The 20,723-nt window shown below is 37.6% G+C and overlaps 1 protein-coding gene across 5 annotated transcripts in view; it reads right to left on the reverse strand.

Annotated features, from left to right (window-relative positions):
- Positions 1 to 20,723, reverse strand: part of PSPC1 (paraspeckle component 1) — a 93,326-nt gene that overhangs the window by 59,298 nt on the left and 13,305 nt on the right. For all 5 annotated transcript variants that reach the window (XR_014326911.1, XR_014326912.1, XR_014326913.1 and 2 more), the window contains exons 3-6: positions 20,618 to 20,713; positions 17,252 to 17,448; positions 9,253 to 9,337; positions 1,731 to 1,836 (exon numbers count right to left, since the gene is read on the reverse strand). Coding sequence is in view for 2 of the 5 variants with exons in the window: in XM_082859544.1 (XP_082715670.1) it covers positions 1,731 to 1,836; positions 9,253 to 9,337; positions 17,252 to 17,448; positions 20,618 to 20,713 (484 nt within the window). In the remaining 3 variants the exon portion in view is untranslated. The remainder of the gene's footprint in view (positions 1 to 1,730; positions 1,837 to 9,252; positions 9,338 to 17,251; positions 17,449 to 20,617; positions 20,714 to 20,723) is intronic.

A 20,723-nucleotide genomic window follows, 5' to 3' on the forward strand; every position in this document is an offset into this window, starting at 1 on the left:
AAGAAAGCTAATTCCACCAACTTTACTATAAGCAGGCAGTTTAAAAAAAGATACGTTGAGGTGCATAAAAGAACTGGGAAGAATTTCCTAATCCTCAATGGAATGAAATAAAATTTCCCTAAGAAATATATCACATGTGGTTTACATCTTGACTGTATTTTAAAATAAAAACGCTAGTTTTCAAAATATATGCGCCTGAAATTTTTTTTTAATTCCATTCTTTTATAACATCATAAAATATCCTCACATTGATAAATCCAACAGATTTATGTTCAAATGTAACTATGAAAAAGAAGACCACCATTTAAATATGTCACTATGCAAGTGCTATGTATCCAAGAGGAAAAGAGAATTGCAATAATGCTAGAAATTATTCAAAAAGAAAATTCAAAATGTACTCAACTAATTTTCTAATGGGATTTATAAATCTATTAATTTAAACTTTTAGTGTGACTTATAAATAATAAAAAAATTTCTAACTGAATTTAAATGCCATATAATTTTCATTCAAAGGATATTTACTTGATGGAAGGTAAGATAAAAAGTTCTTGTTGCTATTCTACTTAGGATTTATTTTGCTGTCTGTATTCATTTTAATTTAAGTATTTTTTTAATTTTCCAGGGACAAAAGAACAGGGACAGAGACAGTCAGAAAAGACACCAATGACTGGAATTAATACATTTAGCCTCAGAAACTTACTTACTAAAGAATCATGGCTTTTGAACAGCTAGAGGAAAAAAATACTGGTAAGTATTTTTTAGAGTGAGTTGTTAAGCTGGCATTCATCTAAGGTGAACAATGAGACTCTGTTAATTATTATTAAGACCCTGTGGGTTATAACCTACTTGAAGTATCCTTTTTTGCCCTACCATTTTGCCCCCCCAAAACAAAACCCTGAGTCAGATAACGTCTTTGGAACTAACTCCAGTTTACAAGAAATTTGGGCATAAACAAACTTGCTGAACATCACTGCAAGGATACAGTCAACAAAATCCAGGACGTGAGATACTCTATACGAGGAGCTGTTTCTTTAAAAAAAAAATAAGGAAAAAAAGAGGGAGAGAAAACCTATAGACTAAAATGACTGGATTTACCAACCGATCTGAAGAAACCAACTACTTTAAAAAAAAAAAAAAGTAAAACGGGCGAACTGGAGCTTTTACTAGTTAATATTAAATAACTGGCAATTTTTAAGATATGATAAAGACATTTTTTGAGAGTCCTTATCTTTTAGAGATACATACTGAAATACGAATGAAATCATATGAAGTCAGGGATTTCATATAAAAAAATTAGGGAAAGTGAGTATACTTAAAGATGAAAAAGATCTGCTAAGTATTGATAATTGTTATGGTTGAGTGATGAACACATACTACTTCTACTTTTCTATATGTCTACCAAACTAAAGAATTTTTAATATCAACGGTGAAAATCAGTCAAGTGGAGATGATGAATTTATCAAGATTCCTAGTTTAGTAGGAATTAAAAAAAGATAAAGTAAAATGGAGAAAAATTTAATATTCATTTCATAAAGCATGATTATCTTCAGAAACTAATTTTAATTTATTACCTGTAAGAGGTTAAGAAATTCGTTAGTTTAACATGAACATGACAAATTCAGAAAGATTAGAAAATATATTACCATATAAAGCAGAATCTAAAGAATTCTAAATATATATCATCCACCTGACAATGTAAAATCATTTTAGTTAACCAGTATTTTACTTACATTTTCCATATAGTTTGGCTTAAAGCCTTCCTGCTGTCGCCTCAGCTCCTCCTGTTCTCTGTGTCGGATCATTTCCTCTTCACGACGACGGTGCTCTTCTTCATGCCTGAGAGATTTTTAAATAAAAACTCAGGGTGGTTGACATATAAGCCATAATACGGTATTTTATTTCAGGTAAAACAAAATCATTTATGTGTATCATTTATTTATACATTATGCCTAATCTGTGATAACGAGTGGCTTACCAGATTTACCTTCCTTTTATTTTGCTCTAAACCATTAATAAATCAAACAAACCAATAAAATAATTTATCTAGGGTAAATCAAAAAAGTAAAGTAACAGCATATAACTAGGATAATTATATGCTTACAGTCAAAAAATCCAGAAACCAAAAGCTCAAACCAGTACTCTATTACTGTACAAAGAGAAAGCCTGGGATTCACAATCACTGGCACAGCAGAGTTAGTTCTTAGAGACACTCAGAACCTATTCCAATACAAGCCACTGCAAAGGACCACATTGCCTAGACAAAAATCCTACTACGTGCAAAAGGAAGCCTTAACATTCTCTCCCCCATTTCATTAATGCACTGAGGAAAGTATGCACCTGGAACAGGTGTCTGATTACCACCTGTTTTCGCAAATTAAGTTTTATGGGACAATCATTCCCTCACTGTCTGTGGCTACCTTTGGGCTAGAGCAGTGCTGAACAGCTGATACACAGACCATATGACATGAAAAGCCTAAAATATTTACCATGTAGCCCTTTCCCAGGAAAAGTATGCCAACCTCTGCCCCAGAGATATCAAGCATGGAACAACAACTACAAGACAAACAAAAAAGATATGTATGTGCAGGATTACTATTAAATCATAATTAGTTACAATATGATTAAGAGGGAAAAACCTACAAAATAATATTAAAGTAATAGTCTGACATTATACTGACATTTAAATCAATGCAAACTCAAATATACATGCTCTCCACTCAAAAACAAAGAAGTAATTTAAACAGCAAAGACTATATAATGCTGATGCCCCCTCAGTAGGTCTCATTTTCCAGGCTACTCTTATCAGCACCCTTTTACACCAAGTATAGATACTTCGTTGTTGTTTTGTACACCAAACACAGTACCTGAACTAAAAGAAATGGCGGTTTCACCCACAGCCAGCAAGAAAACAGGTTGTTAGGACTTCATATCAGACCATGTGCAAGTAACAAGACAATGTTCCTAAGGTATATCAAGCAAACTCTGGATTTTGAGATATCTACGTCCCCAGTATAGATCTCTATTCAAGGAAACAGAATATTCCAATAAACCGGTTAATCCATTTCTAGTACATTAACACACTCATAAATTTTATGGTTAAGAAAATACTTTCATGTTCATACACTGCTGAAAATGTGCATAGTGACAGGAAAAATTCTCTTATTCAAAAACTCTAAGGCCACATGTGTTTTTCAGACTTTAAAAAGGGTTTAATATACTCTTATGATATCTCCAGTAGGATCTATTATGATATCCCAGCAGTACCCAATAATCAACACCATTAATACTTCTGTAGTAAGATGAACATTCACATTCTACGAATATAACACAGGTTTGGCATGACCACAACGTAAAACAGGTCAGGTTTTGCATCATACAGGCTCATGTCAGATCCTGCCACTAAATGATACTCAAAGCTTTTTGGTCTTCAAGATTGCAACAATGACTTTGTTGAGGACCAACGTGTAGCAAACAATTTTATGTGTGCAGATCCATTTCCAGTAAACTAAACAGAAATATCTATACATGTGTGCAAGAATGTATACACACAGACACAAGACTGTACATTAATTAAAGGCAAAAGGTTGAAGACATTCAATTACAAATGAGGGACAAGGAATACAATACAACCATTACAAAGGCAGATTTGCATTTACTGACATGAAACAATGTCTAAGGTACAGTGTCAGAAAAAAGGCAAGCAAAACAATAGTATTCCTATTGCTGCATCTAAAAACCATTTGTACGAGCAGAGAGTATGAGAGTTTCTATCACACTGGGGATAATCTGGGGAGACAAGAGCATTGCCCTTTTTCTTTTGTACACATACGTATCATGTGAGTTTTTTTAAACATGTATTGCCATAACATTTTTAATTTAAAAGATATTTTAAACAAAATTTATAATGTACTTCTCCCCATTGTTAGAGCAATTTTTTTCTGATAAAATGTGAGACTACATTTATATCTGGAGAAAAAATATGGTAAAAAGGTATAAAATCACTTTAAACATTTGCTATTTTTTTCCTTCCATTCCATTGCCTATAGATTCCAGAGTTTCTACTTTATTTTGTGATTACACCACACTGACAATTCCATAATATAAATTTACAGGCAACATATAGGAACATTCCCTACTGTACATATGTTTGCGTTTAATTTTTTTCCTTCCACAAGATGCTTTAACAATTATCTTTATATTTAATGTCTCTTTGGATCAAGGATAATTTCCTAGGTTATATTCACAAATGTAACTAATAAGTAAAGAAGCATGATGAATTTTAACTTCCTTCATGTTATACTTAATTGAAAATTGATAAAACCTCTATTTCACAATTTATTTTAATTGGAAGCCCACTAATTGTCTCATATTTTAATAGGACTTTGAAACCTGAGAGGCTTTAGGCACTAAGCTATGATACGACTGATATAAAAATGTCCTGCTCTTTGTTCCAGTCCAGCACTATGGCCTCCACACCCACCAAAGGCCTCAGTCCATCTGATGATCTTTATACTTTGTCAAATGACATAAAAAGGGAAAGAATCGATGGATGATGGGTAGATGAGTGAGTAGGAAAGAGTAAGGGAAGGAAAGAAGAGAACAAATGAACAAGTACTAAGTGGGCCAGTTACAGCCTGAACCAGCCCATCTAAGCCCTGTCCGCCTTCACTGTCACAGCCTCTGAAGAAGTGACCCACGAAAACCTAACTTATTTGTAGCATTGAAATGAAAACCAGAAAATTTTGTATACTCCAAATTATTTAATTTCTTTCAAATATATTTTCTTAAGCAGTTTTTTCAGTTTCCCAACTAAGGTAAACAGAAAGGCCGTGTCCAGACTCTCTGGCTGTCTCACGTGGCAGCCTCCTGAGTCAGACCAACCTCTGCAGGCCGCTGTATTTTTATCTGCTTTCTGCTGCAAGGGCAGGATATATTTGACAATTATTAGTAAAGTAAGTTCCTAGACACTATTGTTTTCCTTTCCTTCATACATGCTGCAAAATTACTCAATTTTAACACATTATTTACATTTCTTAAATCAGGAAACAATTCTTACAATTAATTTCAAAACAAACTCCACAGGCACAAGAAAAGATTAACAGATTTATCACTGGCTGTATCTGCTAAAATACAGCCAACCATAAAAGTTACGCATCAAATTATCACTTAATTGTTGACATATCTTTATATTGTTAGTACACACTTATCTGAATTTCAAATTGAATCTGATATACCTCTGCAATATTAAATAAGATTAATGGAAGACCATTCGGTGAAAAATTACCAGGTACATAGAATACTTATCACGTCAAGCAACCAATATTTCAATTATTAAACAAGTAACCTATTAAAAATTCCAGTAATACTGCGTTCTATTTTGTGCGCTTCACTTTCTTTTTAATAATCTGATCATATTCCAACTAATGTCTGCCTCCCTCCCAGATTACCTAAGTGCCACACCAGCAGAGCTTGTGTCTTTTGTTTTCCATTGTATCCCCAGTACATAGAGTCCTCTTTTTCATTTTTTTATTTCCAACTAATTTTAAACTTACAGAAAAGTTGCAGAAATAGTAGAGTTCCTATATCTCCCTCATGCAGCATCCCCTAATATTAACATCTTCCATAACTATAGTACAATTATGAAAACCAAGAATTCACACTGGTACATTGCTACAGTTCAACTCTAGGTCTTACTCAAATTTCACCAGTTTCCCCACTATGTCCTTCTTCTGTTCCAGGACCCTATCCAGAATCTCACATTGCATTTAGTTATTATTTCTCTTTAGTCTCCTCGAGTCTGTAACACTTCAGTGTCTCTTGGTCTTTCATGACCTTGACACTTTTAAAGAGAACTGATTATTTTGTACAGTGTCCTTCAATTTAGGTTTGTCTTAAGTTTTCTCACGACTAGCATAAGGTTATGAAGCTTTGGCAAGAAAACCACAGAAATGACAATGTACACTTCTGGGTGCATCATATCAAGGGGTGCCTAGTGTCCGTGTCTTATTAAGGGTGATACGAACCTAAACGCTTGGTAATGGTGGTATCTGCTGGGTTTCTCCACTTCAAATTTACTATGTTTCCATTTGTACCTCATACAAATTTGAGACTCCACAAATCCTGTATCCCAAGTTTTGTGCAACAACCTTAGCACCTACTGGGAAATCTTGAATGAAACAACTATAGGCGTGCCTCATTTTATTGCCCTTCCCAAAAATTGCATATTGCTTTTGCACACTGAAGTTTTGTGCCAACCCTGTGTTGTCAGATGGTTAGCATTTTTTAGCAAGAAAGTATTTTTAATTAAGGTACACACATTGTTTTTTAAGACATCATGCTATTGCACGCTTAAAACACTACAGTGTAGTATAAAGGTAACTTTTATATGCACTGCGAAACAAAAAAATTCACTTTATTGCAATATATTGTGCTGGTCTGGAACCAAACCCACAGTATCTCCAAGGTGTGTCTGTATTACTGCAGTATTCACCCATTGGTAATTTTTCTCTCAGACTCATTTCACATTTATTATTTGGAATTCTACTTCTAACAACTAAGGAAGAGTTGTCCATTCTCCCCATTTATTTACTTACTCATTAAAATAACTTCTATCAGCACAAACTCATGGATATTTACTTTATTCAACAGTGTAAAATCTAATACTATCATTTTTTATTTTGTTGTTGAAATTGTTCCAACTTTGGCCCTTAGGAGCACCTTCAGTTTGGCTCCTGTGTTCTCTCAACATGCCCTAGCATTGTTCAAGTACTTTGCTTCTCTCTGACACAAGATTTGTCAGGCTCATCTTGGACTTTTCAAATCCTGGAATCAACCACTTCTCCAAAAAGCCCTGGTTCCCTTTATTGGAGAATGGTGCTCAGAAACAAAAATCTGGACATTAGATGAGCTCATTGTTCCTGAGGCATCACTGCTTCTAGATGGACAGGGCTAGGAAATATGTATATATATATGAACTGATGTACATATACATGTCTATATTTCTGTATCTGTCTAGATTAAATGCCACTCAGTTCATACTGATACTTAGAATCCCCATTAAACATCACAGGAGTCATTTTAATTTTAGCCTTTCTCCCTTCTTTCTTTCTCCAACAATGAGAAACCTGGTTCATACTGATCTGTACTAATATATTCACTTAAAAAAGTATATACATTATTTTCAATAAAGTCTTGATCAAAGAGAGAAAAAAGTATATACATAAAGTAGTTTCAGAATTGCAAACCTATATCCCTATGAGAAATACATTTACTAACTAGATTACAGAATTTATATATTGTTCTTGCCACTAGCCTATAGTATTCAATCAAGATACAGTTTTCCAGAGTTATTTAGGTTCCTTATTTCCTTCCCCATCTCCTTCCAGTGTGACAGTGCTGTCCATTTATATATAATATAGTTAAGTTCATCTGTTATATTTTTATTCCCTACTTTGGGTTCCCCCACATTGATTGTTTTTTTCTTGGTTTGTTTTTTTCTTTTTGTTGACTGAAGTACAGTTGATTTACAATGTTAGTTTCAGGTGTACAGCAAAGTGATTCACTTATACATATATATTCTTTTTCATATTCTTTTCCATTATGGCTTATTACAGGATATTGAATATAGTTCACTGTGCTACACAGTAGGACCTTGTTGTTTATCCATTCCATACATAGTAGTTTGCACCCCACATTGTTTAGTTTTAATTACTTATTATTTTAGCACACTAGTATAGGGCACTAATTTTAAAAGCCTACTTGTCAAGGATAAATGTAAGAGAAGAAAGCTGGATTCAGGTAGGTTTATATTAGGGGAGAGGAGGTTTCCTTTTCTTTGTACAAGTAGAGGAGACTTTAACACGTTTACATGAAGTGGAAAGAAGCAACAAGAAAGAAACTGAAAAAGGTCCCTCGTGTAAGAAGTTCATGGCGGGAGTTATTTACACCAGTGGTTCTCAAAATTTAGGATGCACCAGAGTCACCTGGAGGATTTACCAAAGCACAGGTGAATCAGCTTATGATTCGGTAGTTCAGAGGGAAGGCTTGAGACTTTCTAACAATCTCCTAGGTTAGAATGCTGATGCTGCCTGCCAAGTACCATAAATTGAGAATAAGTAGGTTAGAGTAAAATCAGAGAAGTACCAAGACAGAAATACACAAACGTTGATATAATCAGGTATAAAGTTGGAAGAAAAACACTAAAATATATGGTCTAGTACCTATCTCCTGACCGTGAAGACACTTCAAACTCATTAACAGTTTTTCACTTTCTTTATTTCCCATGAGCACCTAACTTCCTGTCACAAGCACTTACTACTTTTATAGCACTTTCAAAACAAAATTTTAAGTTTGCTTTAATCTATAATATCTTTGTTTATAACAATTCCTAATTATGTTTTTGTTTTTTTCTTTTTTTGCGGTACACGGGCCTCTCACTGTTGTGGCCGCTCCCGTTGCAGAGCGCAGGCTGAGCGGCCACGGCTCACGGGCCCAGCCGCCCCGCGGCATGTGGGATCTTCCCGGACCGGGACACGAGCCTGCGTCCCCTGCATCGGCAGGCGGACTCTCAACCACTGCGCTACCAGGGAAGCCCCTAATTATGACTTTTGAAACTTGTAAGAGTAATACTTATCTCATATTTTACAACTGAATATTGCAGGTACAAGAAAAGCTGTTAATTTTTGTTTCTACATCTTGGATCAACTACTCCCTTAAACTTCCTTACTTAACGTAAAAGATTTTAAGTTGCCCATCACAGTTCTCTATTATGTACTGAGATCTTTAATGCCCATACCCTTTTTACCATGGATTCCAGATATCTTTTTTAAACAAATTATCACAAGTACAAAAATGCTTAACGGCATTCAGAGTAGTATTATACACATGAAAAAAAACTCAGATCAACGCAAATATATCCATCTCTGGAAAAATGGCCCCATAAATCATGGTGCATTCTTACAATAAATTATACGAAACAATGCCTAATCCCTTTATGTAAGTTCACATTGTCTGCAAAGTGTCCATAATCAGCTATAAAAAACATAGAATAACAAACATTTATGTTATCTCAAAGATTTATGTTATCTTCTGGAGTAATTCCCTAAATGTGGTCAGAAATCGACAATTTTGGTTTCCTCCCCTGTATTTTCCAAGTTATATAACTTGCTGATAACAGGCATTGGGAGTTTTATTCATAACATACATAATGAAACCTACATATATTCACGTATATGTTATAGTGATGTTCTTTACCTCAGTTGTATTTGCTTCCGTTTTTGCAGCTCTTGGTTTCTGAGTTCTTCTAAGCGTCTGAGTTCCTCTTGACGCCTCATTAAATCTACAAGATATTGATTATAGATTAATATTTTTAGCTTCCCCTTCTGTATTTTTATATTCGTAAGCATACAGATTCTCTATGACTGGCAATATATGTAGTAACTTATTCATACTCATGCACCTAGCTTCCCTTTTTGTCTATCACATCATTTTACAATGAAAGGTTATAAGCTGTGTAATAAATTAATATCACTTCTGGGCCCATTTCTTCATGTGTATGAAGAAAATAATAAATCCATCCTTATATTAAGAAATTAAAATGGGCAGTAACTGTTTTCAAACGGGGTCTAGAACATATTAAAAATGGAATAGTAGCTACATTTTCATTTACATAGTTTTAAACAAATTAGAATTTTTTTCAGCAGCAAGCTCAAAGCCCAAAAAGATGCCTTGGCAACCATCAGCAGAGGGCATGTAAGAACCAGACCAAACAGTACGAATAATGAGATAGGACATGGCATAAAACTCAAAAACATCCCTCCCAACACAATCAGCAGGTTTCCTCCTGCATCAGGTCTGTGTCATATGAAGGAGGGCAATGAGGAGACAGTTCCTGAAAGGGGAAAAGGGCTGAATACTGATATGAACAAGACCACTTTAAACAGGACGAGCATTCCCACTGTCACCAACCCATGTCACATCATCAAGAACAGGGGTTCCATAAACAAAAACAAACAAACAAAAAAACAATAAAATATATTTCCAGAAAAAAAAAAGAACAGGGGTTCCACTGCAGAATAAGATAATGAAAGATACATTTGTTTTGCACATCTGAGAACCAGTGGATAAACTTCCCAAGTATTAAAACTCTTTGTAATATCTTACCAAATTACATGTGCACGCATGCATAAAATATATATATACACATATACAGATATATGAATACCCTGAATAACACAAGTATTGGTTGTTTTTATTTTCTTTTTCTAAAATCATGTTACCTGAAATTTCTAAAATAAACATATATTATCTTAATTGAATGTTTCTTAATAAATTGCTATATTCAGAATTCACTTAACGTAATACTTAACAGTTAAAGTTAATATTTCATGTGCCAATAACTCTAAACATCTTAACCATAACAACACAGGCATAATTATAACAAGGTATTATCCTCCCTACAGATTGAATTATGTATTAATTATGTCAAAGAAAAAAGATCCAGACAGATTATAAATGTGTTCTAGCCATCCAGCCACTACATGGTTCAACTGGGATGTATAGCCAAATTTATCCTTATTCCAAAGCTCCTTCCAAAATGCCAGCATTGCAAACCTGGCTGTTCAGCCTCAACTGAGAAACTTAAAAAAAAAATTTTTTTAAAGATTTTCGGACTCTGCTCAGGAAAGTCTGCTTTGGTATATGGGATAGGAACCAGGCGATTCTGATAACATGCCAGTTGAGAAAACATTTAGCTATCTTAAAACCCAAACATGACTACAATTAAATTCAAACATTTTTACCATTAGCCGTCAACCTTGACTGCTCATTAGAATTACTTAAGTACCTTTTAGCCATAGACCAATTAAATCAAATCTCTTGGGATGTGGACCAACTATGAGTATTTTTTTTTTTGAAGCTCCCTAGATGACTCCATTCTGCAACCAACATTGAGACCCCATAACTATCATATAATTTCTATAGCTGGCGAGACTTGTAAAGACCAAAAATATACAATCTATTTATATTCCTAAGGGGAAATGCTTCAATAAGCCAAAGCATGGGAAGTATCTTACTATCATTAATTACCCAAGAAAGTCAATACAGTGCATCCTGTAACAGTTTTATTATTGATTTTGTAGGTTAGTTGTTCTTAAATCAGGGGCACATATAGTAATAAATGTAAAATTACATTTTCTTCCATGAAAAGGAATAAGAAAAGAACATGAATGTTTTCTGACAACTGGATCTTCTCCTTTTAAGCTGGGCCAGTTAAGACAGGTGCTTTAACCTCTCAGATCGTGCTTTCTCACCAGTAACATGGGTATAATAATTAGCTCAAAGGATCTGACAATCAAATTATCAGATAAGCACATTATCCAACAGTCATGAGGAGCACTAGCAACTTAAAACAGAACTACCATTTTACATCCTCCAAATTATTTCCTTTAAGTTGCTAATATCCAGGGTTCCTGAAATTTCACTAAAGCTTATATATTTGTATACTGCCATGATAATATTCTTCTGGAGGCAAATATTACCCAAAAAACAGGTAACCTGAGGTGCTTTTTATCCTTTAACCCAGTAAATCACACTCACAGGAATTTTTCTTATAAAAATAATCCAGGGAATTCCCTGGCAGTCCAGTGGTTAGGACTTGGTGCTTTCACTGCAGGGGCCCAGGTTCAACCCTGCTGGGGAACTAAGATCCTACAAGTCGCACACGGCCAGAAAAAAAAAAAAATCCAAAGGCATCCACAGACATAAAGTATCAGCTGCAGCACTACTCACTAACAGACCAAATAACATTTAAAACCGTGTACCTAACAAACACAAAAGACGTAAAACTGTATCTATAATTGCAGTATATCATAAACACGGGTATACAGCAAAAAGGGAATAGAGGGGAATATGGACAAATTTTAAGTCTGATTTGCTAGACTGTAGCAAAGTGTTCTCTCAATGTAATATCCTTCAAGTCATGAAGACTAAACATATGCTCTCTGATCTAACACAGCTCCTTCCTAGAAATATAAGAACTGAATCTAGGGCTTCCCTGGTGGCGCAGTGGTTGAGAGTCTGCCTACCGATGCAGGGGACACAGGTTCGTGCCCCGGTGCGGGAAGATCCCACATGCCGCGGAGCGGCTGGGCCCGTGAGCCATGGCCGCTGAGCCTGCGCATCTGGAGCCTGTGCTCAGCAACGGGAGAGGCCACAACGGTGAGAGGCCCGCGTACTGCAAAATAAATAAATAAATAAATAAAATAAAATAAAATAAAAATAAAGAACTGAATCTATAGATTGAAAGGGCACATCTGGTCCCAAGAAAAGTATGATGGTGTACAATAAGATACATCTGGAATATAAGACTGGACAGATGGAAAGATGTAATAAAACAAGTATAGTAAAATGTTAGTAACAAAATCTAAGTATTAAATACCTTAAAATTCTTTGAACTTTTTTTTTTTTTTTTTTGGCCACATCATGCAGCTTGTGGGATCTGTTCCCCAACCAGGGATCCAACACATGCCCTCTGCAATGGAAGCGCAGAGTCCTAACAACTGGACCACCAGGGATTTCCCCTCTTTCAACATTTTTATGTTTAAAATTTCTCATAACAAAATGTTTGGGCGGAAAACATATCCTGGATAAGTTACTGAACCTTAAAAGAATTCACATGGAAGCCTGTTAAAAGGATCAAGTCACAAGAAGGGAAAAAAATCCAGGTTTATCTCAGACCTTCCCACAGAAACATACTATCAAGTACTTAAGAAAGGGGAGAAAGAAGCATGAATTTTACACCATTCAAGAGAGGGTTTAAAGTATAAGATCGTGAGGACTTCTCTGGTGGCGCAATGGTTAAGAATCCGCCTGCCAATGCAGGGGACACGGGCTTGAGCCCTGGTCCAGGAAGACCCCACATGCCACAGAGCAACTAAGCCTGTACGCCACAACTACTGAGCCTGCGCTCTAGAGCCCACAAGCCACAACTACTGAAGCCTGCATGCCTAGAGCCCATGCTCGGCAACAAGGGAAGCGACCGCAGTGAGAAGCTCGTGCACCGCAACAAAGAGTAGCCCCCGCTAGCAGCAACTAGAGAAAGCCCGCGCGCAGCAAGGAAGACCCTACGCAGCCAAAAATAAATTAATTTTTTTAAAAAGTACAAGACCATGGATGTTTTAGAAGATGCAGGAACACTGTTTCTGTGAACCTTCTGACAGAAATCACAAGGATAAACATCAGAGAATCAAGTGATGAACAGAAAAGTCATGACTCAACATATTTAAAATAGGGCTGAGAGAATTATGTGAGAAACATGTGAGAACTACGGTTAAGGAACATTAAAAAGAAAACAGGGTCTCAAAGACACATTTGCACTTCCATTGTCCGTTGCACTATTCACAACAGCCAAGGTAATGGAAACAAACTAATGTCTATCAACAAATGAATGGATAAAGATGTGGTTGTGTACATACAGATACATAATGTACACACACAAAAAATGCGGTATACAGAAATATAGACACACACATTGGAATATTATTCAACCATCAGAAAAGGAAATCCTGGGCTTCCCTGGAGGCGCAGTGGTTGAGAGTCCGCCTGCCAATGCAGGGGACACGGGTTCGTGCCCCGGTATGGGAGGATGCCACGGAGCGGCTAGGCCCGAGAGCCATGGCAGTTGAGCCTGCGCGTCCGGAGCCTGTGCTCTGCAACGGAAGAGGCCACAACAGTGAGAGGCCCGCGTACCACAAAAAAAAACAAAAAACAAAAAACAGATAGTGAAGCAAAAAAATAACCTGTATTAAGTATAATGGGATTTGGATCTAGAAAGGACTACATAAACAGCAGTAAAATAGAAATGAAGCAATTGTTAAAAGGAACTGGTGTGTCCAGTAAGAATCAACATTTACAAAAATTTGCTAAGATATATACATATTGACTGCAACACTGTTTTTACTAACAAGCTGGAAAGAGAACTAGACATCAATTAAAAGAGGATAAGCAGGGCTTCCCTGGTGGCACAGTGGTTGAGTCCGCCTGCCGATGCAGGGGACATGGGCTCGTGCCCCGGTCCGGGAAGATCCCACATGCCGCGAAGCGGCTGGGCCCGTGAGCCATGGCCGCTGAGCCTGCGCGTCCAGAGCCTGTGCTCCACAATGGGAGAGGCCACAACAGCGAGAGGCCCGCGTACCGCAAAAAAAAAAAAAGAGGATGAGCAAAACTAATTATAGCCATTTAACAGAGTATCATTAAGCCATTTAAAAAATGACGCAGATCTATACGTACACACTTATACAGAAAGTAAAATAGCAAGGAGCAAAAAAGATCTTCTTGGTTATAAATAAATACACACACACACACATCTACTGACATATGCATGATTTTTTTTCATTAAAGGATACAGAAGAAACTTAAAATACAGAAAAAACAGTGACTCCTATAAGAAAGCAGAAGGCGGGCCAGGGAAAAGGACAGTTTTCTGTGCTGTCTGAGCTTTCCATTTCCAAGATAGGTGAACTAGAAAGCCCTGTGTCTCTGCAGAGTCAAAGAACTAAGATTACTTCAAGTTGCTCCCCAACCTGAATACACCCTTAGAAGCGCTCGATAAAATATAAAATTGTAGAACAAAAGAGAAGATTGTAAATTTTTTTTTTTTAAACAAACTAACACTGAAACGAATTTATCACCTGCAGACTTTTGCTGAAATACAGGATGTACTTCAGGAGAAGTAAACCCAGAAGCAAGGACTAAGATACAATAAGCAATGTGCTTTTCTAATATTATAAACCAAAAACTGTTAACATGGGTTATAAATAAGCACACAAAAAGCAATAAAATGAAAGCTCATAGGAAATAACTACAAAATTACTCTGCTTCAAAAGTCAAAACTCCCTTAGGGGTGAGGCAAAGTTTTCTAAGAGCTCACAAGAGCTCTATGAGGCCTAAAGAAATGTTGTTCTTTGTCATCACTACATCCTCAGTACCTCACATGGTGTCTTCTACAACCAACATTCAATATGGGTTCAAGTAATGACTGTTACACTACTGCCTGTTAGTAGCAGCAACAAATATCTTTCAGCACAAATGCTTACACATCTAATCAATGTTTTTTCCTAACTATGGCATGACCATAGATAGCAGGAAAATAAAGTGGCAAAGTGCATGGCAGGCTAAGAGCTGAGAACAATTCATACTCGACAGAAGTGCTAGAGCAACCATGAGGCCTGGGAAATTAAAATTTTTTTAATTTCCCAGTAGATTCTGGTGTGTAGCCGTTTTTTTTTTTTTTTTTTTTTGGCCATGAGGGGCAGCATGAGGGATCTTAGTTCCCCGACCAGGTATTGAACCTGGGCCCCCTGTAGTGGAAGAGCAGAGTCTTAACCACTGGACCACCAGGGAAGTCCCTGGCCAAATTTTTGAATCATAAAATCTAAGGCTGGATAAACTTGAAGCTCTCTCTTCCAGGTCTAAGCAGCCTATGATTCTAAAACTTTATCTTAGATAACAATTTTCAAATTTCTGCAAGAGACCTAGTATAAACGTAACTATTTTAAGCATATTAGTATACAATATGAATGACTTCAATTTTATTAGAAAAAGAGTATTTTACAGTTTATAGAAACGCTAGGTTTAGGGTCCAAATGAAACCAGAAATGTCTGACTAGTTTCTAGCGTTTGCTGAGTTTGTTTTAACTTATTTAGCATCAACGCAGTTATTCAGTGACTTGACCATAATTGCTCAATTGCTCAATAAACATTTACTGAACAGTTAAAAAAAAAAAAAAAAACTAACCTGGATTTTACCCAAAAGGAAATGAGAATCTACCAAAAAGATTTACAGATGAATGATGATCAAATTTTCACCTTTTAAAGAAATACTGGCTCTAGTATAAAGAATACTTTAGGGACTTCCCTGGTGGCACAATGGCTAAGAATCCGCCTGCCAATGCAGCAACTACTGAGCCTGCGCTCTAGAGCCCGCAAGCCACAACTACTGAGCCCATGTGCCACAACTACCGAAGCCCGCGTGCCTAGAGTCCGTGCTCCGCAACAAGAGAAGCCACCGCAGTGAGAAGCCCACGCACCACAATGAAGAGTAGCCCCCACTCATCACAACGAGGGAAAGCCCACGCGCGGCAACGAAGACCCAACGCAGCCATAAATAAATAAATAAATTTATTTTTTAAAAAAAGAAGAAGTCTGCTGCAGAAATTGGGCAGCTGTCTGTGGCACCATGACCTCTGGGGGCAGTCAAGAGAAGGTACACAGAACTTTACTGAAGTGCTAAGTTAAAAAAACAAGTGCAAAAAATTTAAGAGCAAAATAGAAAGCAATCAGATGCTTTATTTTAAGAAATACAAAATTTTGAGAATTCCCTGGGGATCCAGTGGTTAGGACTGCGTTCTTCCACTGCAGGGGGCACCGGCTGGATCCCTGGTCAGGGAACAAAGATCCCACAAGCTGCACAGCATGGCCAAAATAAATAAATAAATAATTTTTTAAAAAAGAAATCCAAAATTTTACAGATAATGGAAAAGATGAGTAATAGGAAGAACCAGAAAAAGTTATTTGGAGAATTAACAGGAAAGAAGAAAGGGTAGAGATAAACAATATAGACAGGGATAAAAAGAAACCTAGAAACAGGAATGGGAAGAAGTAAGCTTCTGAGATATATTTAAGCAGCTTGACATGTTAGGTATCTGACCAATGAATGCGAGTAAATGTTATGTGTAACACCTGTTATGAGTGCTCTTAAAAATTCAGTTAGCTCTGCCTCAAGTGTTTAAAATGTTCTTGCCAAATACTCAGAATTTAGTATTCCTGAATTCCCATACCCAACAGCACACATGAATCTTTTTCATCTCTGCCAAGGAATATCCATCTGTAAATCTTTTGACATGTAGTAAGAATCTTAAATAGCCAGCATTTGCCATAATTCTTCTTTCCACCAAACAAAATCTTGATATGTGACTTTATGCCACAACTACATACCAAGAATCACCCCACTGGGCTTCTCTTTGCCAGCAGAAGCATGTACTCACTTCTGGCAAAAGTTAACAACCTTAATCACCTCCAACAATACTATTTATGTAGGTAACTTATTTTTAGTAAGTTTTTTTTCCTAAGGAAGTTCTCTCAGAGAAGTGAAATGTTTCTTTCTAGCATGTTCAGTTTCAACTGTCTCTAAATCCCTAACAAGCGACTTAGTAATAGGTGTCAACGGGGACACCTACACGGAAACGCGTCTTACCTTGCCGCATGAGCATCAGCTGGTGCTCGTGCCGGGCCGCTTCCATTTCAGCCTCCAGTTTCTCTTTGGCTTCTCGGATGTTTCTATCAACCTGCTCGCGCTGCTGCTTCTCCATTTCATCCAGAGCCTTCCAGCGAGATGCATACTCAAATTCAAACGTCCCAGGCTGAGCAAAACGCGGCGGCTGTTCTCTTTCCCTAAGTTTACAAGGAAAGACACACAGAAATGTTATGTTTCAAAGGTAAAATGACATGTAAGAACAACAAACACTACCATTCACTGAGCTATTACAATGTTCATGGCACTGCTGACAAGTACCCTCCGTGAAATATATCACGGCAACATTGTCAAGCAGGTTTTAACAAGCCTAAGTTTGAGAAACTGCCCAAAGATGCCCAACTAATTAGTAAGGGCACCAGGATTCAAACCTAGGCAATCTGATGCTACAATCTGCACTCCCCTAATTAACAACTCCAATAAGGCCTTCCTGGTTTTCACTCAACAATTTTATATAAGGTAGTCTGCAACATATGACTCAAGTGTCCCTTAAGTTAATTGGCTGAAGTCAGATTTTTCTCTCTAAAAGTATAACTTTTAGGGATAGTAATACAAGCAGATACAGTTAACTGTTATGTACCAGGTTCATTGGCTAGGCCAAAAACTGTAGGCCTAATTTACTACAACTGGCTTAATACTTGTTTGCCTTGCTAGACTATAAACTCAATGAGTACATGAAATTTCTATTAACCACTGTAACTAAGTACCTAGACATACCTAGCACATTGTACACATTTAGTATTTATTTCTTTGAATGAATGAATAAATGACCGAAAAAATTTAAGACCTGTGAATGTACCTGACAGTCAAAGAAATTCTTCAGTTATTCAAAAGTACTGATAAGAACATAATTCTTACTCAACAATGAAAGTACAGATGGCATGCAATCACAAATTTTAACTTTTATTTTGGGGTGGGGAGGGGAAGATGGTGGATGGGACAAAGTTGGGAGATAAAGGGAGAGGTTGTCACAGAGGGAAAATGTAGTGACAAGAAACAGCTGTGGGACTTCCCTGGTGGCAGAGTGGTGAAGAATCCTCCTGCCAATGCAGGGAACATGGGATGGAGTCCTGGTCCAGGAAGACCCCACGTGCCGTGGAACAACTAAGTCCATGCACCACAGCTACTGAGCCTGTGCTCTAGAGCCTGCAAGCCACAACTAGTGAAGCCCACACGCCTAGAGCCCGTGCTATGCAACACGAAAAGCCACTGCCATGGAAGCCTGCATACTGCAACGAAGAGCAGTCCCCGCTGGCCGCAACTAGAGAAAGCCCATGTGCAGCAACAAAGAACCAACGCAGCCAAAGATAAGTAACTAAATTTATTTTAAAAATAATAATAAGAGGCACCCATATTTGTCATTTAAGTCAACTACAAGGAAAAACATCCATCTGCACTAAAATCAAGGAATGCTCATTAAAACATGCATAAAATGTCATCTTGAGCCTACACTATCAAATCTTAACATCATAACATCCATCTTCTGTCAGGACAAAGAAAAATCCTTTTATACATACACTCGTAAGTGTAAATTGGTATAGTATTTGGGGAGAGCCACCTGGCAGTATTAGCCACAGTTAAATATGCACGCCCTTTGATCTAAGCCCTCATACCTCACTTTCTTGGTTTTAAATGGTATTTCTCACTACTTCATATGTTTTATAATCTTTGGTTCATTAATTATTGTATAGCCCCACCATGAGAAACGTTAAGCATTGTGAGGGCAAAAACAGTTCTAAGTTGCACTGGCAGGACCAAGAACAGTGCCTAGCACAAAGGCATTCCAATATTTGTTGAACTCATGCATGCAAATAATACAGGTTTTTTGTTTTTTTCTTTTGGGCCACTCCATGCAGCATGTGGGATCTTAGTTCCCCAACCAGAGATGATCAAACCCACACCTCCTGCTTTGCAAGCAGAGTCTTAACCACTGGACCGCCAGGGAAGTCCATTACAGTTTTATTTACTATAATAAATGAGTGACTGGTTAAGAACAATACAACATATTCATACAGGCCACTTATGCAAAAATATCTGAATCACACTGAGTGAAAAGTAATTCAAAAAGAATAACATATAACATTTTGAAAACAGGCTATTTTTCTTTTTCATCTTTAAGAAAAATTCTTAACTCTTTGCCAAGTTATTTAACTAGAACCTTCTCCACTCCACCCCTGCCAAAATGTCTCCTAACTCATGGCACTTCCCTGGTGGTCCAGTGGTTAAGACTCCACCTTGCAGTGCAGGGGACGCCGGTTCGATCCCTGGTCGGGGAACTAGGATACCACATGCCGCGGGGCAAGAAGCCCACGTGCCACAACTAGAGAGCCTGCATGCCACAACTACAGAGTCCACACACTCTGGAGCCCACGGGCTCTGGAGCCCATGCACCACAACTATAAAGAAGCCCGCACACCGCAACGAGACCCCACGTGCTGCTACTAAGACCCAAGCAGCCATAAATAAATAAATAAATAAATATTTCAAAAAGTCTCCTAACTCTTAATTCATAATACACCTGAAGCATACTAAATACAGAAATTTACATATCTAAAATTCTTTGTTGGGGCTTCCCCGGTGGTGCAGTGGATAAGACTCCGTGCTCCCAATGCAGGGGGCCCAGGTTCGATCCCTGGTCAGGGAACTAGAGCCCACATGCATGCCACAACTAAGAGTTCACATGCCACAACTAAGGAGCCCACATGACATAACTAAGGAGCTGCCGAGAAGCAACTAAAAGAGCCCATGAGCCGCAACTAAGGAGCCCACCTGCCACAACTAAGAGCCGGTGCAACCAAATAAATAATAAATAAATATCAAAAAAAGAAAATTCAGGGCTTCTCTGGTGGCACAGTGGTTGAGAGTCTGCCTGCCGATGCAGGGGACGCGGGTTCGTGCCCTGGTCCGGGAAGATCCCACATGCCGCGGAGCAGCTGGGCCCATGAGCCATGGCCACTGAGCCTGTGCGTCTGGAGCCTGTGTTCCGCAACGGGAGAGGCCACAACAGTGAGAGGCCCGTGTACCGCAAAAAAAAAAATCATTGTTTCTCTGGCATAAATACTACTGACAGTATCCTCTTACCTACCCCATCCATGCCCCAGTTGTAAAAGTTGAGACTTCGAAGTCAAGTTAACATTTTACCAATATACACAAGAAAACTAGCATTCCATGTAGACCAGCCCACTCTACTAACCAGATTGTATGACTAAACAGCACACCTTATAATCCAACAATACTCGATTACAAATGTGAAGTAATAAATACCCTTGAGAGCACAGATCTAAATTATCTTTGTTAGTAAAATCTTACTTATGATACTGCTGAGTTTTCTGCATTAGCTTCTCTGGCAAGCCATCTTCATCATCAAACTGCTCCATGGGCTCCACAATGACTGGACGAGGGGTCCTGGACAGGT

Source organism: Leucopleurus acutus, assembly GCF_964270905.1.
Source record: "Leucopleurus acutus genome assembly, chromosome: 18".
NCBI classification, from domain to species: domain Eukaryota; kingdom Metazoa; phylum Chordata; class Mammalia; order Artiodactyla; family Delphinidae; genus Leucopleurus; species Leucopleurus acutus.